This window comes from Sphaerodactylus townsendi, linkage group LG06, assembly GCF_021028975.2.
Source record: "Sphaerodactylus townsendi isolate TG3544 linkage group LG06, MPM_Stown_v2.3, whole genome shotgun sequence".
Taxonomy (NCBI): domain Eukaryota; kingdom Metazoa; phylum Chordata; class Lepidosauria; order Squamata; family Sphaerodactylidae; genus Sphaerodactylus; species Sphaerodactylus townsendi.
Genome location: NC_059430.1, coordinates 119,235,080 through 119,258,060, shown reverse-complemented (window position 1 = coordinate 119,258,060; position 22,981 = coordinate 119,235,080). Strand labels below are relative to the sequence as shown.

The window sequence follows — 22,981 nt, the reverse complement described above, 5'->3', positions numbered from 1 at the left end:
ACCCCTCGAGGCTGGCTTTCCACACAGCCAGATTTGGCTTTGCAAACCCAGGAAACCTGCCATTGTTTCGGCTCCAGCAGCAACTGCAAGTCAGGCTGTTTCGCAAAGGCCAGTGGTGGGTGAAGTCCGAAAGCAAGCGGCACACACAACTTTGCAAGGCCCCCAGGCCCGGAGAGTGAGGGAGAAAGTGAGAGAGAGAAGGAGGGGGTGGGGGAGAGAGAGAGAGAGAGGGAGAAGTGATTATTTATAGTTGGCAGCAAAGGGGGAGAGGATACAAGGGGGAGGGAGGGAGGGAGGGAGGGGAGAGAGAGAGAGACAAGCAAGCAGACCAGCAGGGAGGGGAAGGGATGAAATGGTAATGAGAATGACAGGCAGGAAGGAATAGAACGTGCGGACGACGCTGGCCCGCTTGCAGGTGCCGGTGGGGGTGCAGAGGGGGACCCCTCCATCCGTGACAGGTGAGCCCTTTTGGAGAGATCTACGTGCCTGTGTGGATTTGTGTGTTGGCAGGGACACTGCTGGGGCGGATTGAGAACAGCTGGCACGGTGGTGGGAGGGGGAGAATCGCTGGGTGTTGACAAGGATGCTCAATCCCGCACTGCACAGCTGGCGGGAGAAACCGACCCGGGTGCCCTGCTGGTGCCTAGCACCCTCCTGACCCGTGCTGCGGCTGCGGGTGGAAGCCACGTTTTTTTCCCCTTTGCTGCAGAACACCTGGGCTGATGAAGAGGGCAAGGTTTGGGGCGGCTTGAACACACAGCATGGGAGAATCTCCCCCATTTCACCCAAGAGAATCCAGACCCATTTCACCCAAGAGAATCCAGAGAATCCATTTCACCCAAGAGAATCCCTTTCCCAGCAGGGACATTGCTGCCCCCCCACCCAGCCCCTCCTGTCCTGTGACAGCTAGGCTGAAAGCCTGGATTCCAGTTACCCCCCCCCCCGCCCTGCCACCATTCTCCATATAGAGACTCCCTTTTAACCCTGTCCCCTATGCTGAACCAGCGACTCCAATCTGTTCCTGCAGCTATGGACGCAGCTCAATAGGATCTGCTAAGACTTCACTGTCCTCTATGAGACCTTGCGATAAAAAAAAACAACTCCTGAGGAATTCCAGGCTTACAACAGCTTTCCTACGCTGTGGATGTCATACTTTGGTTCTCTCGTTCTCGTGTTTTGGAGAAGCAAGAACGCCACGTTGTGGTTTATTGAACAGGAATCCTGATTTCCACCCCCCTTCCCTCCCCCACCCCCCATCCCAGTAAAGCCAGAGCATGAATGATATTCAGGCCAGAGAAGGGGTCTGGAAATTAAAGATAGATCCCTGCAAACTATTCAGCGCTGCAGCGGGTGCTTGGGATTCTGTGCATCCGTCCAGCTGATTGCATGCAGCCTGCAACTGAGTCCATAGACAAGAGAGACTAACACGTTCCTTGGTTCGAAGTAAAATGGGCTTACGGAATTCACTGCCACAAGATGCAGTGGTGGCCATTAGCTGAGATGGCTTGGGGGGGGGGGGGGATGAAGCATATTCATGGAAAGGAGGATGGACCATCAATCAATGTCAGCTGTGGGGGCACAACGGTACATCTGTGTTCAGAGCCAGAGTAGTTTGGAACTGCAGTTTCCAAGAGAACAGGAGGATGGTTTGGGTCTCGGTGTCTTGCTTATTGTCTTTGGTGGGGGTTCCATTGGCCACTGTGGGGAATTGGAAGATGGCCCATTCTCTTTGTCCAGCAAGGTTGCTTTTGCATGATGGATCAAAGCTTTGGACATGCATTGGAAAGTTCCGGGGAAAAGGTGACATGAGATTTTGTGCTCCTGCTCTCAGGACTATCAGCCCAGTGGTGGTGTGAACGGCCCTCTCCCAAGGCACAACTGCATTTATTTATTGGCATCCTGCTTTTCTCCCCCAGTTGGGATTCAAAGCGGCTTAACAGCATCATTTGCTCCTCCACTGCTTCCTCACAACAACCCTGTGAGGTAGGTCAGGCCAAGAGTTTGCGATGGCCCCTAGGTCGCCCAGGGAGCTTGCGTGATAGAAGCAGGGATTTGAACCCAAGTTTCTTAGGGCCTTCTTAGCCCTGCATCCTTATCGATGATCCCACGCTGGCTCTTAAATGTGGAAAAAAATAAATAGAAAATTGAGCCGGGCACATGTCGTGGTGTAGTGGTTAAGGGCGGCGGACTCTGATCTGGAGAACTGGGTTTGTTTCCCCCGCTCCTCGACATACAGCCTGCTGGGTGACCTTGGGCTAGTCTCAGTTCTCTTAGAACTCTCTCAGCCCCGCCTAGCTCACAAGGTGGTTGTTGTGGGGAGGGAAAAGGATGGCAACCGTAAGCCACTTTAAGGCTCCTGAAAGGAGGGTATAAAAACCAACTCTTCTTCAGACTGCAAGCCCAGTGCTGGCGGCCATCAGCCTGGCAGCAGAGCATCACACACCCTTGCAGTAACTAAAGTGGGAAAATGTTAGGACGAGCTTTAGACAGAGGGTCGTTTTGGCTTGCAGGGTACAGAAGTTCAGGGATGGGGACGAGGGCATGGGTGGGTGGTTCCTTGCCTGCCTGGCTTAGTAGAGAAAGGGATGTGGGTCAGAGTGGGTGCGAATGGATGGAAACAATCGGGGAGCGGCAGCCAGAAGAATAGGCAGATGGAATTTTATAGGGTGGACAGAGGGTGTGTTCGAGATGGATCGAACAGAATGTTATTGCAGCTGGCCAGTGCTCGCTACTGCTATTTTAAAAATAGCCCCTGTGTGTGCATCTTTCTTTTGTTCTAAGGCTCAGCATCCAGGGCATATCATGAGCATTAGTGAGGGTTGCCAAGCTCCAGGTGGGACCTGGGAATCCACTGGAATTACAACTGATCTCCAGACCATGGAGACCGGTCCCCTGGAGAAAATGGTTGCTCTGGAGAGGAGGAATCCATGGGATTATCCCTGCTGAGGTCTCCCTCCCCCCACCCCCACCCCCCAAAAAAATTCTTCAGGGATTTCCCAGTCTGGAGTTAGTACCTTCAGCAATAGTTGCCAGCAACTAACACTGAGATGGGATTTCACATGTTCAGAATTTGGTAGCCAGACTCTGAAACTGCAGCTTTTGAAACAAAACTTTGTGAAATGAGCAGTTTGGAGCGGCAGTTTCTTGCCATCTTCTTGACCCCCTCCGCACATGCAGAATAACGCACTTTCAATCCACTTTCCATGCCCTTTGCAGCTGTGCGGAATAGCAAAATAGAAAAAAGGGCCCCTTCCACACATGCAGAATAATGCACTTTCAATCCACTTTCACAATTGTTTGCAAGTGGATTGAAAGTGCATTATTCTGCATGTGCGGAAGGAGCCCTTCTTTCTCCCAGTTCATTTTAGCCCTGGTTAGAATGCCTGATCCTTGAAACAAAAGCTTTGGGCACGTTGGAGACTATAGGGAGGGATGATTATTCCTTAGTTGGGCTTTTTTGTTCATGGTTTGTTTTTGTTTTATCAGTGGTTTCAGCATTGGGTTTTTGCTGTTATTTCTGAAGCTTTGCTTGCATTTTGTTTACATGCCTTGCATTTTTATGCACAGTTTGTGCGTATGTAGCAAGTAATTTGAATCCATACTAAAATGTATAATGGTGATTGACTCACAAATAATTTGACTCACAAATAATATTGCATAATGGTGATTGACTCACAGACAGTGTTGGAGAAACTGATATTTTATGGGGAAAATCCTTGAGGAGGGAGGGAGGGAGGGAGGGAGGGAGGGAGGGAGGGAGGGAGGGAGGGAAGGAAGGAAGGAAGGAAGGAAGGAAGGAAGGAAGGAAGGAAGGAAGGAAGGTAGGTAGGTAGGTAGGTAGGTAGGTAGGTAGGTAGGTAGGTAGGTAGGTAGCAGTGGTGAGATCCAAAAATTTTAGTAACAGGTTCCCATGGTGGTGGGATTCAAACTGTGGCATAGTGCCAATGGGGCTGGGCAGGGCACAACAGGGGCGTGGTCAGGCATTCCGGGGGCAGGGCATTCCTGGGCGGGGCTGTGGCAAGGATGCAGCCACTGCACCGGTCCTTGGGCGGGAAACGAATGCACGCAGGCACAGGCTGCCATGCACGCCGGTGCACCTCCTGCTAGACTGCTTCGTTCTTCACACTACTGCTGAGAGGAGGGACATAACTAAGGCAAAAATCACGTGGCAAAATCACCAATTAGTAACCCCCTCTCGGCACACACAAATAATTAGTAAACTACTCTGGGGAACCTATGAGAACCTGCTGGATCCCACCTCTGGGTAGGTAGGTAGATAGGTTCATTCCAAGGAGAACAATCAAAACAGGGAATCTCTGGTCTAAAGTTTTCAGAACACAATTTGTAATACATCTCTATTTCTGAATTGTGACCATTTTTACATTGGAAAGGTAGTACTACAGTGTACTACATTTATTTTGATTTCTGGAAATACTTGGAGTGTTTCAGAGAATTGGTGACATGTGAGTTCTGAAACACAAACTTTTCAATTTTCGTATGCTCCAAAACTAAACATCCCTAAAGAATCTAAAATCCAGCTGTTGGATCTTATGGTTTTGAATCCAGTTTTCAAAAGCAATTTGTCAGATGCAGCAACGCGTGTGCTAATAAAGACTTTTGTACCAGTATTCCCTCAACCGCCCTTTTTTAGAGACAATGCTAAAGGGGATCGCTGATTGGCTGAATTTGAAGATGTCAGTAGGGTTGTCAGGTTGGGACTTTTTGTGTGTGCATATGACAGAAACAAACAACTGCATGGCAGGTAGGAATTCAACAAGGGAAAACACGCAACTGATTATGCACTACTGCTCTGCTGTGCAGCAAGGGAAAGTTTCCTTCTCAGCAGAGATTTCTGTACAGACACGTTTATGGTTCGGCTAATCCAGGAAGCCCTGTGATTAATGAGATCAGGGAGATCCTGACGTTTCCTCTCACTTTGAGGTTTCCCGCCTTCCCAGTCACTCCCTCATCCAAGCCAAGAATGAAAATTGATGGTTTTGAGGGTTTTTTGCCCTTTAAATGTACTACCAATAGTCCTTATATCGATATTGTTCAGGCTGCTACCATTCTAGACACAGTGTGTAACAGACTTCTCTCTGCGATACACCTCTGAAGATGCCAGTCACAGATGCAGGTGAAACGTTAGGAACAAGATCTACCAGACCACGGCCACGCAGCCCGCAAATCCCACAACGACCAGTTGCTACCGTTCTGTTTGCTTTTTAAAGGAAATGCCAGCTGGTAACAGCCTGCACAACATTGATATAAGGAATATCAATATTACATTTAAAAGACTAAAAAAAAATCCCAAACAGCAATTTTCATTCTTGGCTTGGACAAGGGAGCAACCTGGAAGTAGGGGCAGGCAAGCCGCTCAGTGGGCACTGGGGTACCTCCTCGCGTGTAAACAAAGAAATGCGAGGAGGGCAAAACTCTGCGGGGCGAAGAGCAACGCAGGAAGTGCTCTGTGCATAACGGGTCATAGACTGTTGAATTTCAGCCTGCCATCCAGTTGTAACAAACCCATAGCTGTCCAAGAAAACAAATACATTTCTGATCATATGGATGGAGATATAAAAGGAAACTGAAGAATAATGGAGTCTGTGATGAAGAAGAATGACCGCATTTAGTTTGAACTTATCCCTGCAAACTGCTTTCAGGGCACATGTCCAACCTGTCTAGACCAGGTGGAAGGGGATGCTGTAGAATCGGGGTTCTCAGCCAGTAGTATATATACCACTGATAGGACATGTGACATCTACTAAGAAATGGTTCACCCTGAATCTCCATGAATGCTAAATAGAAAATGGAATGCCTGTAAACATATGAATGTCTTTCTTGGGTGAATTGTGCCTTTTGCTTCTACCATAGTGGGACCCATAAGAACATAAGAACAAGCCAGCTGGATCAGACCAGAGTCCATCTAGTCCAGCTCTCTGCTACTCGCAGTGGCCCACCAGGTGCCTTTGGGAGTTCACATGTAGGATGTGAAAGCAATGGCCTTCTGCGGCTGTTGCTCCCGAGCACCTGGACTGTTAAGGCATTTGCAATCTCAGATCAAAGAGGATCAAGATTGGTAGCCATAAATCGACTTCTCCTCCATAAATCTGTCCAAGCACCTTTTAAAGCTATCCAGGTTAGTGGCCATCACCACCTCCTGTGGCAGCATATTCCAAACACCAATCACACGTTGCGTGAAGAAGTGTTTCCTTTTATTAGTTCTAATTCTTCCCCCCAGCATTTTCAATGAATGCCCCCTGGTTCTAGTATTGTGAGAAAGAGAGAAAAATTTCTCTTTGTCAACATTTTCTACCCCATGCATAATTTTATAGACTTCAATCATGTCCCCCCTCAGACGTCTCCTCTCCAAACTAAAGAGTCCCAAACGCTGCAGCCTTTCCTCATAAGGAAGGTGCTCCAGTCCCTCAATCATCCTCGTTGCCCTTCTCTGCACTTTTTCAATCTCTTCAATATCCTTTTTGAGATGTGGTGACCAGAACTGAACACAGTACTCCAAGTGCGGTCGCACCACGGCTTTATATAAGGGCATGACAATCTTTGCAGTTTTATTATCAATTCCTTTCCTAATTATCCCCAGCATAGAGTTTGCCTTTTTCACAGCTGCCATACATTGAGTTGACCCAAGTTCTTTGACAGAATGATTGTAAGAGAGAAAAGAACTACATCTGAATATATGTGTGGACCAAGTGCTATCAGGTCACTTCTGACTCATGGTGACTCTATAAATCAGTATTCTCCAAAGCATGCTATCGTTAACAGCCTCAATAAGGTCTTTATATTAAAAAACAGGGAAATAAAAAAAAATTAGTGTCATTAATGTCTGCTTTTGAAAAGTATATCTACACAGAATGTTTGCTTCCCTATATATTAGAGAACTTTTAAATTGGTATACTGTTGAGAAGTTTAATAAATTGGCTGTGTGCTTTTGTTTCCTTAACATAGTTTCCCAAATATTCTAAATAAAATTGATGAGATTCTCTAAACCTTTCGACGGTCAGACCATCAGATCATTGGGTCTTCCTTTCTTTCCTGCTCCTTTAACTTTTCCTAGCATCATTGACTTTTCCAGTGACTCCTGTCTTCTCATAATGTGACCAAAGTACAAGAGCTTCAGTTTAGTCATTTTAGCTTCAAGGGAAAGTTCAGGCTTGATTTGATCTAGAACCCTCTCGTTTGTCTTTTTGGTGGTCCATATTACTCTAGTCTCTTCCATCGCCACATTTCAAAGGAACCACTTTCTTCACTGTCCAGCTTCCACACTCATACATAATAATTACGGAATACTGTGGCATGGATTAACTTGACCTTAGTTGCCAGTGACACATTCTTACACTTAGGCAAACTGGCAGCTGGAGCGCATTGGGGCAAGATATCTTGTCCTGACGTGCTTCCTCCTTGTGGCACGCCAAGAGAGGAAGTGCATCAGGGAAATATTTCTTGTCCCAACATGCTTCCTTTTGCCCCACCTGTGCTTCTCGCTTTCCCCGTGGAAAGCAAGAGTACTTCTGGTGCAACTTTTGTGCCATAGCGGGGCAAGGGCAGGGCAGAGCCAGCTTTGGTAATTACCTTAAAAGTCCTTTATAGCTCTTTCCTTGCTGCCCTTCCAATCTCAGGGTGTTTCCCCACTTACCTTTGCTGCTCTTTGCTGCATGCTACTCTCAGAGTGTGTCATCTCTGGCGCGCGCCCGGGCGTCCCCACGACCCCGCGCTCTGCGCGCAGTCATCAAAAGGCGCCGTTTCGAGGAGCGCCAGGGATGCCGCGTGCTGAGGGGGCGCAAGAGCGGCAGCATCAGGGCGGCTGCGTTGTCGCCGCCCCTTTAGTGGGGAGTGCCAGGGGACCCCGCTCTACTTGAGAAGAGTAGCATGCGGCTTAAGGTAAGTGGGGAAAGGGCCTCAATCTCCTTCTGATTTATTGGTTGCAGTTTCACTTTTGGTTGACAATGAAGGCAAGGAATAGAAAGTCTTGAATGATTTCAGTTTCCTCATATGTATAATTTTTATTTTCTCACACATAAAACAAAGAAAACATACAAACAGAGAAAAACACACAACCCACTACACTGCAGGGGTAGGGGACCTGCGGCTCTCCAGTTGTTCAGGAACTACAATTCCCATCAGCCTCTGTCAGCATGTCCAATTGGCCATGCTGGTAGGGGCTGATGGGAATTGTAGTTCCTGAACATCTGGAGAGCCGCAGGTTCCCTACCCCTGCACTACAGCTATCTCATCTTTGATTAAAAGTTACTTCTAGGTTCATGCACACATAATTAAAACATTAATTCAATAGTGATTTCTTAAATGTGTTCTAATGGTTACAAAGCACTGTTTTCCTTAGATTTCAAGCTCTGCCCGGACTATTCCATTTGAATAAGTTTTCAAAAGATATTTTGCAAAATGTTTCCAGTTTTCTTTTTAAAAAAGGTTAACTGTTGCCTCTTAATAATGCCATCAACTTCACCATTTCTGAATATTCCATAACTTTCAGAATTCAGTCTTCTTTTGTTGGTATCTTATTATCTCTCCATTTTTATGCATGTAAAGTTCTTGCTGCAGTCATCATATACATAAACAAGGTTCTATGTTGTTTAGGAAAGTCCTCCTCCAAAATTCTCAACAAAAAAACTCAGTTTTTTAAATTGTCTTCAGAATCTTTTGCAATTCCTTAAGTATCATATCCCAAAAAGTCTTAGCTTCTTTAGACGTCCACCATATATGAAAGAAAGACCCCTCTGGCTAGGATGTTACCTTTTTTACTGGATCCTGTTCCCATATCTTTTGCAGTAGTGAAAGCATCAGTTGATCAACATTGGTACCTTCTGCCCAGGCAATATAAACGGGTTCAATGAACCCGTGTTGCTTGTGTCACCATTTGTACGGCAAGTGAAGAGGCCATCTGAGATTTCTAGGATTCTGGAGTTCAGGCTATGGCATGGTTCACACAGGAAACACTGTATTTTCCTGCAAACCACACATCCGAGAATCCCCCCACCCGAGAATCAACCTCACACACCTGCCGGCACAAAATGGTGGCCGCCTAGAGAATCCACTCTAATGGCAATCGCCTGGAGTATCCACCATAATGGTGGACGGCTGGTGGTGATGGTGTAATAGAATGCTTCCTGCTTGCCATATTTCTCACAGGCAAGCAGGAAGCATCTGAAACCCAGGTGAAATGAAAAAGTCACTAATTTAGCGACTTTCATGTAACCTGCTTTCAGCCAAATACAAAAGAAAAAGAAGAGTTTGAATTTATACCCCACCTTTCTCTCCTGTAAGGAAACCTTTCCCTTCCTCTCCCCACAACAGACACCTTGTGAGGCAGGTGAGGCTGAGAGAGTTGCGAAAAACTGTGACTGGCCCAAGGTCACCCAGCAGGATTGTAGGAATGTGGAACCACATCTGGTTCACCAGATCAGCCTCTGTCACTCAGGTGGAGGAGTAGGGAATCAAACCCGGTTCTCCAGATTAGAATCCACCTTCTCTTAACCACTACACCATGCTGGTGGGTTAGGTGCATTTGGAGGGTATGTTCTGTGGGAACATCTCCCCCCTTAACACTTTTTTCACACCCCGGAACCCATTATTTTAGCATGTGCAGAATCGCCCATTTGGCCATTCTGCCTCCTCTGTGGTCCACTGGCAACCTTCCAAGCTGCTCACATAGGGCTTTTGAGAGCCAGCAAACATAGTGGTTAGAAGTCTCCAATACCTGGGATGACTGGGTTTATAAACCCCTGCTTGTGGCCATCTCTGGCATTGCCTCAGCTTAACCTACCTCATAGGGTCATTGTTGTGAGGTTTAAGTTGAGAAGGAGAGTGTGATGTTCTAAGGGGAGCAGCAGTGGCGTAGTGGTTAAGAGCAGGCATACTCTAATCTGGAAGAACTGAGTTTGATTCCCCGCTCTGCCGCTTGAGCTGTGGCGGCTTATCTGGGGAATTCAGATTAGCCTGTGCACTCCAAAACACGCCTGCTGGGTGACCTTGGGCTAGTGACAGTTCTTCTGAGCTCTCTCGGCCCCACCTACCTCACAGGGTGTTTGTTGTGAGGGGGGAAGGGAAAGGAATTTGTAAGCCTCTTTGAGTCTCCTATAGGAGAGAAAGGGGGAAATATAAATCCAACTCTTCTTCTTCTTCTTCTTCTAAATTGGTGTGGTTCCCTCACCTAATCCCAGCTAGCAAGGGTTACGCACACAGTCACAAACACGCAAGCATTGTTGGGACGAGGAGAAAACATGATGCATGCAGAGGCCGTTCTCTGTGCTGGGGCAGGGTTCTCTGATCAGAGGGCACGACTCGCAGGCAGAACAGAGCTCAACATTTCTCATTTAAAATTAAGCACTGCTTAGCCCGGGGGGAGGCGGGGAGGGGGGGGGGGGAGAGCGCGCGTAAGAGGCAGCAGCATCAATTGGTGCAGACAGACGCTTCAATTGCCCTGAGGTTACCGCTCTGTGCACAGCTAGGACATTATGCACACTTCCTGCTGGCACACCCGTGGCTCACTTTGAGATGGACACTCAGCTGAAAGAGGCATGTATGTAGATTGCAGAATAGGATGGGGAGGATGTTCTGCGGGGGTACAGAACTGAAAAAAAAAAAGATTTGGGGCGGCTGCAGGCGAGGATTGACAGGGCCCTGTTGGAGGTGGCCAGCTCGTGTTTGAGGCTCCAGTGCTCTGCAGAGAGGCTGGTTGCTCGTACCAGCCAAGCTCTGGCTGCTTGCCAACCCCTGGGGGCGAGCACTCTTTCACTTGCTCAGGCGCTTCTGTGTGCGCAGGCACGCCTGTCAATGAACCCCAGACAAAAAGCTGTACCTTCCTCTGCTCTGACTAGAAGCCAGTGAGGGGCATTAGAGCAGAAGACTACAGCTGGGGAGACCCATCTTTAAAACCATGATGCTCACAGGATGAGAACAGGCTGACTGTAGGGATGCCAGCCTCCAGGTGAGACCTGGGGACCCCTTGGAATGGTAGCTCATCACCAGACTGCAGAGACCAGTTCCCTTGGAGAAAATGGGTGCTTTGGAGGGTGGATTCTGTGCAGTGGTGGGATGAAAATTTTTTGTAACAGGTTCCCATGGTGGTGGGATTCAAACTGTGGCGTAGCGCCATTGGGGCTGGGCAGGGCATTCCGGGGCGTGGCCGGGCATTCCGGGGGCCGGGCATTCCTTGGTGGGGCTGTGGCAAGGACACAGCCACTGCGCTGGTCCTTGGACGGGAAACGAATGCACGCAGGCGCAGGCTGCCACGCACATCGGTTCACCTCCTGCTAGACTACTTCAAGTTCTGCACTCTACTGCTGAGAGGAGGGGCGTAACTAAAGCAAAAATCACGTGGCAAAATCACCAATTAGTAGCCCCCTCTCGGCACACACAAATAATGAGTAACCTATTCTCGGGAGCCTGTGAGAACCTGCTGGATCCCACCTCTGATTCTGCGGCATTGTATCCCAGCGAGGTCCCTGTTTTCCCCACGCTCCATCCTCAAATCTCCAAGAGTTATACCAGAGTCTGCATGGTGTAGTGCAGGGGTAGGGAACCTGCGGCTCTCCAGATGTTCAGGAACTACAATTCCCATCAGCCCCCACCAGCATGGCCAATTGGCCATGCTGACAGAGGCTGATGGGAATTGTAGTTCCTGAACAACTGGAGAGCCGCAGGTTCCCTACCCCTGGTGTAGTGGTTAAGAGTGGTTAATTTGACGGATCGGGTTTGTTTCTCTGCTCCTCCACATGAAGCCTGCTGGCTGACCTTGGGCCAGTCATAGTGGTCTCAGCCCCGCCTACCTAACCCGATGTCTGTTGCAGGGAGAGGAAGGAAAAGGGCTTTTTAAGCCACTTTGAGACTCCTGACAGATGGGAAAGGTGGGGTTTAAAAAACAACTATTATTCTTCTGGAGCTTGGAGGCCTCCCTGCTGGTGGCCTGGGGGAACCCGGCAGCCCTAACCAGTGGTGGGATCCAAAAATTTTGGTAACAGGTTCCCTCGCCAGCCCCCCTCAGCAAAGGGGGCAGAGGCGTACCTAGGTAAACCTGAGCCCTGGGCAAAACCTGAGTTGGATGCCCCCCCATGGGCAGCCACCCCACCATGACCCCAAAAACATTTTTTGCACCAGGTCATTTCTAAATCATTGTCACATTATAGAAAATGCCCCAACTCACAAATCTGAACACAGCAGTGGTGAAACACACAGGTTCTTTGATAGAGACTGGTGAGATAAAAGGTACGAAAGGCTGAGAATCCATGAATTGCAGTACCTGGAAGGGATTAACCCAGTTCAGGGAGTTACATTATTAGTCACAATTGCTATATGGAACCTTCACGTTCAAAGGCAGTATGCCTCTCGGGGAGGCGAGGGCGTGGAGATGGAAAAGCGGACCCAATTAGTAACCCCCTCTCGGCACACACAAATAATTAGTAACCCACTCTCGGGAACTGGTGAGAACCTGCTGGATCCCACCTCTGGCCCTAACCGGCCGGTCCCTCTCCTTACTAATAGTTCAAAAACTGCCTTCATTCATTCATTCATTCATTCATTCATTCATTCATTCATTCATTCATTCATTCATTCATTCATTCATTCATTCATTCATTCATAGGCCGCCTCACCCTCGAAGGGCTCCAGGCGGCTCACAATGTGGCTGTTCTCTAAGATAGCAAATCAATACAACACAGAACTTAAACCCAATAAAAACTTAAGCAGCAGTTACTAACAATAAATATAGATTAGAACAACAGAAGTTGTTTAAAAACAGGCGCCCGATCTGAAAGCCAAAAAGGGGGAGGGAGTAGGCAGGGCCCAAGATGGAATCAGGGCCCAACCAAGATGGAAAAACAGGCAGCCTCAGTTTCAGTGGGGGGCGGTAGAACCGCGGATGGATGAGGACTACCAAATCCTGAAGGCAACATACTCTGCATGTTGTCAAGGATGCTCTTGTTCTTCTGTTTCTCAGGGACAGGCTGTGACTAGGGTTGCCAATCTCCAGGTGGGGCATGGGGATCTCCTGGAAATACATCTGGTCTCCAGACCACAGAGATCAGTTCTCCTGGGAAAAATGATTTGGAAGGCGGACTCTACGGAACAATATGCTGCTGCGACCTCTTCTCTCCCTCAATCTGCATTCTCCTCAGGCTGCACCTCGAAATCTCTAGGAATTCCCCAATCTAGAGTTGTTAATCCTGTGATTCAGAAGAAGAAGAAGAAGAAGAAGAAGAAGAAGAAGAAGAAGAAGAAGAAGAAGAAGAAGAAGAAGAAGAAGAAGAAGAAGAAGAAGAAGAGGAGGAGGAGGAGGAGTTTGGATTTATATCCCCCTTTCTCTCATGTCGGAGACTCAAAGGGGCTTACAATCTCCTTGCCCTTCCCCCCTCACAACAAACACCCTGTGAGATGAGTGGGGCTGAGAGAGCTCCGGAAAGCTGTGACTAGCCCAAGGTCACCCAGCTGGCATGTGTTGGAGTGCACAGGCTAATTTGAATTCCCCAGATAAGCCTCCACAGCTCAAGTGGCAGAGCTGGGAATCAAACCCAGTTCCTCCAGATTACAATGCACCTACTCTTAACCACTACACCACTGCTGCTCCAGGGTTGAAAATTTGTTCAACCCAGGTGAATTCCAGTTTGCAATCATTTCTGCCCTGGAGCTATTGTGCCAAATTCAGATGCTCGGTTGCTTTCTTGAATTATTTCTCCTGCAGGCAGAAGAACTTCTCTTGGCTTGGGGGAGCTGTTCTGTGCATGCAGTTAGGGTAACTAAGGATGGGGAAGACTGTGGGTGGAAAGCGCTGTGAAGTCACAACTGATTCATGGCAACCCTGTAAAGCTTTCGAGGCAAGACATGCTCAGAGGTGGTTTGCCATTGTCTGACTTCACAGGGAAGAGGATTAACCTGACGGATTTCGGCCTGCCACAGAGCTTTTGAAAAGGCGTGACTTTTCATTGAACTTTGCTGCCACAAAGCAGGACAGATTGGAACAGTTAGAACTAGGCTGTGTTTGCATCTTGCGAAAAGTCTCCCTGGCTGATAAAATTGGGGGAAAGGGCTCCCGAAAGAGACTGGAAGTTGCCTAATTCCCCCCCTCCCCTCCCACTTCCCACCCTCCATGTGTCTCTACGCAGGAATTGCAGCCCCTCCTGTGGGAATGAGGTCAGAGGGGGTGAATATGCCCTTGGAAATGTCAGGAAAGGGTCATCTTGCTAACCATTTTGTTTTTCCAAAGCAAAGGAAGGACTTCTTTTCCCCCCAATAGTTATTTCAAGCTCTGAGTTATCTGAGTTGATGACCTTTATGGGCCCAATCCTCCCTCCATCCCCCCTCCCCCCCGCCGCCGCCACCACGCCAGTGTCTGCTGTGCAAATTATGATGTGCTGGCAAACAAAAGGGGCGGGGAATTGAGGGTTGCACTTGGCCAGACTTGCCGAGAGCAAGCAGTTTACTATCTGATGAAGGGGTCTTTTAGTCTTGAATGTTTATACCTCAAAAATCTTCTAGGTCTCCAAGGGGTTTTCCCCACTACAGAAGGGAGCTAAGGTCGACTCGGTTCCCTTCAGTGGAGGGCGATTCCAGGCTGTCCCCACAGCAACTGAGTTGGCCCCCTGGAACCGAGCTAAGTGGGCGGGATCACCTTGGTGCCTGTTTCGCTCCTCGATCGTGATTGGAGCTTGTGCTACGGCGGGAAACGGGAGCGTTCTTTTTTTTTACAGTTTACAGTTACATGCGCTTTCTGCCCGCCACGACTCTCCCATTCTGCGCATGCACAAAAGCGGCTCGTGATTGGTTGAGCGGATGAGGCGTCGTTTCGATGCTTCCCCACTTCGAAGCTTCGAAGCGGTATCGACCTTGTTCCGGCAGAAAAGTGTAGTTCATAACTGCAACAAGGATGTCACAGTTCTGAGGGGGGGGGGGGCTGAGACAAAACAATGTTGAGCTCGGTGGCAGTGGGGATTCACTGAGGCGAACCTAGGTAGAAACCAGTTCAACTCTTTCAGTGGGGAAAGCCCCTAAGACCCCTTCTGCACATGCAGAATAATGCACTTCCAATCCACTTTCACCATTGTTTGCAAGTGGATGTTGCCATTCCACACCGCAAAATCCAGCTGCAAAGTGCATTGAAAGTGGATTGAAAGTGCATTGTGCAGAAGAAGCCTCAGGTGCTATGGGACTTGAATCTAGCCGTGGGTTGGGGAGGTAAAGAAGCCTTATTGATCCACCTTAGGCGAAATCTGGTTTGGGATTTTGCTGGAGATTTAGAGGCATATCTGGGGCGGAGAGGGACTTCAGCCAGCGCGAATGCCATACAGTTCACCCTTCAAGGGAATTGACCTCTGCAAGTTTGAAGATCGGTTGTAATTCTAGAAGAACTTCAGGTTACGTTTGGCACTTACAGCATCCAGGAACAGTGTATTATGATAGTATATTCATAGTTATGAAACTCAAGCAATAGAATAGAATAGAATTGAATAGAATAGAATAGAATAGAATAGAATAGAATAGAATAGAATAGAATAGAATAGAATCTTTATTGGCCAAGTGTGATTGGACACACAAGGAATTTGTCTCCGGTGCATATGCTCTCAGTGTACATAAAAGAAAATACATTTGTCAAGAATCATAAGGTACAGCACTTAATGATTGTCATATAGGTCTAGTAAGCAATCAGGAAACAATCAATAGTAATAAAAACATAAAATGTAAAATCATAAAATAAAATGAAATGTCAGCACAGGCTATAGTCATACAGTCATAATTGGGAGGAGATGGGTAATAGGAATGATGAAAAAGTAGTGCAGTAATTATATAATAAATATATAATAAATGGTTTGACATTATCGAGGGAATTATTTGTTTAACAGAGTGATGGCATTCGGGAAAAAACTGTTCTTATGTCTAGTTGTCTTGGTGTGCAGTGCTCTGTAGCGACGTTTAGAGGGTAAGAGTTGAAACAGTTTATGTCCAGGATGCGAGGGGTCAGTAAATATTTTCACAGCCCTTTTTTTGACCCGTGCAGTATACAGGTCCTCAATGGAAGGCAGGTTAGCAGCAATTGTTTTTTCTGCAGTTCTGATTATTCTCTGAAGTCTGTGTCGATCTTGTTGAGTTGCAGAACCAAACCACACAGTTATAGAGGTGCAGATGACAGACTCAATGATTCCTCTGTAGAACTGTATCAGCAGCTCCTTGGGCAGTTTGAGCTTCCTGAGTTGGCGCAGAAAGAACATTCTTTGTTGTGCTTTTTTGATGACATTTTTGATATTAGGTGACCATTTTAGGTCATGAGATATGATGGAGCCTAGAAATTTAAAGGTCTCTACTGTTGATACTGTGTTGTCTAGTATTGTGAGAGGAGGTAGGATGGGAGGGTTTCTCCTGAAATCTACCACCATTTCTACGGTTTTAAGTGTGTTCAGTTCTAGATTGTTCCAGTGGCACCACGAGGCTAGTTGTTCAACCTCCCGTCTGTATGCGGTTTCATCGTTGTCTCGAATGAGACCAATCACTGTTGTATCATCTGCAAATTTCAGTATTTTAACAGATGGATCATTTGAGATGCAGTCATTGGTATGCACAATATGCACAACCGTGCTTTAAATGGAAAAAATGATTAAGTAATGGAATACAATTTCAAATGCATACTGTGCTATAAACAACATACATGCATACATGCATACATACATACATACATACATACATACATACATACATACATACATACATACATACATACATGGAATAATGCCATATAGTTCACCTTCCAAAACAGCCATTGTATGTTGTTGTACAGCACGAAGTATGCACTTGAAATTGTATTCCTTTACTTAATCATTTTTTTTGCCACTAAAAGCACAGCTGAGCATTTTGTTTTGCTTCCTAACTGGGAATATACAATCATAAAACCTTGTTCCTGGATGTTGTGATTGATGTATTACAGGTGAGCCTTTATTTAATGCAGATTCTTTGTGCTGCTACCGGTGCATAAACCTCCAAATTCTTTCACCGCGGTGGATACATTTGGCAGGAGCCGCGTGGCGTAGTGGTTAAGTTCCTGCACTGCCACTCACACCGTCAGGAGTTCGAGCCCCCTGTGGGTCAGATATCCTGGCAGCTGGCTCATGGTCAACTCAGCCAGCCAGCCAGCCATTCCTTGGTCAGTAAATGAGTACCTAGCACATAGCTAGGGGGTAAAGAATAACCGGGGAAAGCAATGGCAAACTACCCCACAAAAACAGCTTGCCTATGAAATCATTGCTTGCAGTGGTACCCCAGGGTTGACTGAAGGGGAAACTTTACCTTTATACATTTGGCAGTTTGCATTCTTACTCTCCAGAGTCTCGTGTAGAGGTCTTTCACATCATCCAGCACCTGTTTATTTAGTTGAAGATGCTAGGGTTCGGACCTGGGGTTTTCAATGTGCAGATCACTGAGCCATGATGGGCCCTTCCCTAATACCCAAACATCATCACTTTGATGGAATAATAATAGTGAGAGCAGGTATATAGAAGCCCTGTCCCTGGTCTCCATTCACATGATAGGGGCATGGAAAGAAAGGTTTGAGATAAGGATCTTAACTGATGGGTGAACCAATATGAGAGTAAGTAAGGCAGGTACCCAGTGGGAGACAGTGTGGACAAAGACATGGGGGTGCCATCCATGTGAAGGTGTGATGTTACTACCTGGGGAAAACCAGAAGTGATGTCATGCTGCTCTGGTAACCACCAGAAACCATAGTGTTTCCAGTGATTCCTAGAGCAGCTTGATGTTGCTTCCAGGTTTTTCCCAAAAGCAAAGCCACGCTCTTATACTGACATTGATTTTTGAATTATTTTTCTCCTGTCAGCTGACAAAGCTGCAGTAGAAAGAGGGGGGTGCTGGGAAACTTGACAACCCTAGAAAGAGCTGGTCCTTATTTGGTCCCACCTTGATAACAAATCAGATTAGTGAACCATATAAATTACTTTTTGCCTGCTCTCATTTGACAGTAATGAGACAGAGGAAGGCTTCATATCTGATAACTGGGGTTCTTAAACTAGAGATGTCTGAGGATGACCCTGGAAGCAGGCAGAAAAGGAGTTCTGTCACTGAGCCACAGCACAGACAAACTTTGGAGTCCTCGTCTTTTGAAATTTTGATATTTCAATGTGCCAGCTGACCTGAAGTACCCCTGTCCCATCCCGCCCATGCCTTCAACAGCAGTTTGGTCTGCAGAAGTCAGGAGATGAGAATAACTTCCTCCACTGTCTGGTGCAGAAAAAAAAACAGTTGTTAAAGACATAGAATCATGCCCACCCATATTTCAGAAGGGGTGCGTGCATGTGTGCGTGCGTGCGTGCATGCGTGCGTGCGTATGAGAGAGAATGGGACATCTTGCATAAATAAATTGGCCACTTTGCATTTATAAATATGGAAATTGCAAGGGGAAAACACTTCAATCAATGTATTTAGGGTCTTCTTCTCCTTCTATCCAGTTTTCTTAGGTGGTGCATGACTGAGCCAAGAGGCAGAAGCAAAGACCCTTCCCCTGGCCCTGAGCCTCTCTCGGGGCTGAAATCCAACGGGGACTTTGCAACATGCAACTCTCCAGAAACTGTATTCCATCAGGATTTCTCCTAGGTACGTTCCTCACTGCTCGCAGGTCTGGAATCTGCACAGTCCCTTTGGGAGACTAGTGGTCCAGCTAAGGTTATGAGAAGTTCTCTTCAATCTTCTTTACCCATCTGTTTCCTTTCCCTCCTTTTAGGAATTTGGGTTCAGTTTTTAATTAATGTCATTTCAGACAAAGAGAAATTCAAAGAAAGGAAGGGTGGGAAGGGAGTTTCTGCAAAATTTCACTTTGCAGATGCTCAGAGGCAGGCAATGGCCATTTACGTATGCCTACTTGCCCCTGCAGCTGTCTGCTTTGCAGTGGGGTTTTCCCAAGGTTTTTTTCTTTGCCCAGGGATTCTCCGCTGCAAAGTGTCCCTAGCCAAAGCAATCCACCATTTTGCCTCCACCATTTTGCCTCCACTTCCTTGTCGTGTCAGTGCAACCTCCAACTGGGGAGATTGTTTGCCGCCCACCTTTTTTGGTTGCCGCCTTTGGACTAGCATTACTTTCATGTTCATTTCAGGGTCTATTGCTCCAGTGAAAGATCTTAGGTGTTAAAACAAAACAAAAAGAAAGCCGTTCTGATTGTTCTGAAACGGTGGCCCAAAGAGTGAGAGGACCAAAGAAACCTTAATGCATGGTGATCTCCTTCGCTTTCTTTGTGAAGGGGGAGAAAAAGTCACACTTTAACAGTTTTTGGAAACTGTGGGGATTCTCTGATCTGAGAGTGAGGCGAATGCCAAAGATGGGAAAATGTGTGCATAACCAAGAACGCAACCCAAAAGGAAATGTACACTCAATGTGAACGAGACCACAAGTGTGTAAATAGCGAGTGTCTTCCCAAACCTTCCTAATCTCCTATTAGAGCACCACCTTGTGGTGTGAACTAGAAAACAACTGCAAGAGATGAAGTTACTAAAGGGTGCACTGATTTCTCTACCAAGAGAAATCAAAGAGAATTTCTTTTTGAAAAGAGAGAAAAAAACAAACACAAGGGGAATCAATGCCTATATCAAAAAAAAGTATATTTGGGGGGGAACAGACCCCCCCTCCCCATAACAGCAATAGGCCAATGCAACTTAGCTCAGGATTAAAACACTTTCCCCCAGTTTTGTTTTACAGCCCTGTCTCTGTGGCCTGGACTTCCACGCTGCCCAGCTCAATCCAAGCCCTGAAAGGATCCTGCGTGGTCATTCCGTGCTCCTTCACCTTCCCGGGTCCCCGCACTTCTTGGGGGAGCAAATTCAGCGTGGCCTGGTACCAGTATTGGTCAAGAGGTTACCCTGAAATCTATAACAGCAAGAGCTCAAGTAGTGTCCTTCGTGAGTATCAAGGGCGGACGGAGGTGGTGGGAAACCTAGAGATGGGCAACTGCACCCTCCTCCTCAAAGATGTGAACCAGCAGGACGCCATGAGTTACTACGTGTGGATCAATCCCGACTCAGTCAAGCACCGGTTCTATGATGTCACTGTTCGGGTGGAAGTCACAGGTGAGCAGTATTCCTCTATCGTCTGCTTCTGGTCCTTCTCCAAAGATCCCAGTGGCTTTCTGGAATCAGGCAAAGTGTAGGATGTATAAATGTGGGTAGCTGATTCTAACAAGATGCCCCAGTTAAATGCTTAGCAGAGTAGAATAGAAGAGACAGATTCCCAGTTGCTTTTTGTGTATAAGTGTACTAGCCATAAGGGAAGGTTACATGGAGATAAAATAAGAAATCCTTTCTTTCCTGTTGCATGTCCACATTACTATGCATTGGGATACATCTTGCTAACTATGTGTTGTCCTACTGCAGCAGCAGTGGCGTAGGAGCAGCAGTGGCGTAGGAGGTTAAGAGCTCGTGTATCTAATCTGGAGGAACCAGGTTTGATTCCCAGCTCTGCCGCCTGAGCTGTGGAGGCTTATCTGGGGAATTCAGATTAGCCTGTACACTCCCACACCTTCTGCTTCTGCTTCTGCTTCTGCTGCTGTCTCAGCACATGGCTTCACTTCTTTCACATGTCTTTGTCCTTTCTCCTAGGCCGCTTCCGCACATGCAGAATAATGCACTTTCAATCCACTTCCAATGCACTTTGCAGCTGTGCTGAATAGCAAAATCCACTTGCAAACAATTGTGGAAGTGGATTGAAAGTGAATTATTCTGCATGTGCGGAAGCAAGCAAAGAAACAAAGGTAACTTTATAACTTCTGATGTACATACTCATTAACATGTAAGCAGTGGCTATCTGACTGACCAATAGCTAATCAATAGATCAGGTAATAAACAGTGACTTCAGAAACTTGTTTACATACAAACAGTTAACCCTTTCCTAACTGAGTTGTGACAGACACTTGCAAAACCCAAACACGAAGGAGATCTCGTAAAAAAGGTGGGCCTCTTAATAACACTCCCACGCCCAACAGGCCAAAATCCTATAGGATAGCTTTCCTCTTAATGCAGCTTCTGGATACCCCGCCCACCACTACTTACCACCCCTTCTCTCATTTCCAGATGTTCCAAGCCAGCTTGAGATGAGCGACCCGGGATTATTGACTGAAGGGGATCGCACCTCACTGACCTGCTCAGTTTTGCACACCTGCCCTATGGATCCGCCTAACCTCACTTGGAGCCTTGCAGGAGGGAAGGCTGTGACAGTCCAGGAGCGTCTGGCAGGGGGTGTCTGGCGGACAGAATCAGAGCTCACTTACATCCCCTCCCACAAGGACAATGGCAAATACCTCCAGTGTACGGCCACTTTCCCCACCCGGCAATTGTCACAAAATGGTATCACCTTGCAGGTTAAATGTGAGTATTTTGTGTGGGGGGGTAAGCCGTCAGCACAGGGGACAACAAATGTTTTATCCTAAGTCAGCAGAACACATTTTAAACTCTTTTCCAGTCACCATGAGGACGAGGTCATAGAATCATAGGCCGTTTCCGCATGGCCACGCTGGGGGGTGCGTCGGCATATACAACGTCAACACACACACCCGGGGACCATTCGCACGAATGGTCCTGGTAAAGGCAGGGAAGATGGCATAGCGCTGCGCCGTCGCCCTAACGATGTACCTTCCCTGCGACCTTCCGGCGCATCGCCCAGGCTAGGGGACACGCCCCCCTGCCCTGCGTGACAGCTCTGGAGTCGGGAAAGGGGGGATGGCGCCTTGCAGCGGCTGGAAATCGCTGTTTTCCAAAAACCTCGCTCGGGGAGCGAGGTGGGAAAATGGCGGCTTCACGCCACTGGAGGGGAGCGAGGACGGTGCAACTGCGCCCCCCATGCGAACAGCTCCCTAGGGACAGTGTTTTTGCCGTCCCTAGGGCACTGTTATTGGCCTATGCGGAAAGGGCCATAGAGTTGGAAGAGACCCCAAGGCCCATCCAGTCCATCCCCCAAACGATTCTTGCTTATTATTTTAGACAATGACATTGGGCTCCATTTTGTCAAGTTTATGAAGAGCAAGCGAAGAAGAAGCCATACTCTGGCAGATTTGGTTTCAGTTATGGATGATCTCTCTGGGAATAAGACTGGACCTGGGTTTGGGGTGATGTTCAGGGATCACGAGACCACCTAGTAAACTGCTGTCGTAACTGCCAGTTTAACCTCTTGTGGTAATTTGCTGATTCATACTGGGAGATGCTCTGAGCCATGTTGAATGTCCACATTTCCTTTCCTGTCTTGCTGGACTCCACTGGTCTGACTTTAAAAAAGATTCCAGGGTGAGGTAAAAGGATAATTCTTGAAGCTGCTTGTGATCAGGAAACAAATTATCATTAATGTTATTATACCCATTAGGCAGAGCTGTTTGTTGACCACTTCTTTTTCCCTGCTGTCTGAGGCAAATATTCAGCAACACTCTTTTCTTTATCCTATGAGGCTGTACCAGATGACTTTCCACCTGTCACACAGCTACTGCAAGTGCAGGTTTACAGTCAACAGACAAGGTGCCAGTCCTACAGCTGTTCACTCTTCTTCTTAAGCACGTTGGAGACTCTTGCCCTATTATCCCCTAGTACTCGGAAATACTGGCTTGGATCCATATTTTGGGCCTAAATCCTATGACATCCTTCCCTCATGCTTTTCTTCAGCTACCGTGGAGGTTGTTTTCTCCATTGCAAATCTTGCATTCTTTACTGTTAGGACGTTCAGTTGCACAAGAGCAATGTTTTCCAAGCAATCCTTGTGCCCAGTGCCAGGGGCAGACGAAGGGAGCACCACTACAGAGGAAAACCTTTGCAGTGCCTGAAGAGAACTGCAGTGGGTACAGTGTCATAGACTCCAAACCATTGGGTCTAGGTTGAAGGCTTTCACGGCTGGATTCAACTGGTTCTGGTGGGTTTTCCGGGGTTGTGTGACTGTGGTCTGGTGGATCTTGTTCCTAACATGTGATACACCTCTGAAAATGCCAGCCACA

At 47.3% G+C, this 22,981-nt stretch overlaps 1 protein-coding gene across 2 annotated transcripts in view; it reads left to right on the top strand.

Moving 5' to 3' along the window:
* Positions 1–321: 321 nt before the first annotated feature.
* LOC125435875 (myelin-associated glycoprotein-like) overlaps positions 322–22,981 on the top strand; it is a 31,539-nt gene continuing 8,879 nt past the window's right edge. The window contains exons 1-4 of one of the 2 annotated variants that reach the window (XM_048502333.1): positions 322–458; positions 18,483–18,618; positions 19,701–20,081; positions 21,081–21,374. In XM_048502333.1, coding sequence (XP_048358290.1) covers positions 18,576–18,618; positions 19,701–20,081; positions 21,081–21,374 — 718 coding nt within the window. In that variant the 5' untranslated portion in view covers positions 322–458; positions 18,483–18,575. Of the gene's footprint in view, positions 459–18,473; positions 18,619–19,700; positions 20,082–21,080; positions 21,375–22,981 lie in introns of both variants that reach the window. The other variant, XM_048502332.1, reaches the window with a different exon arrangement.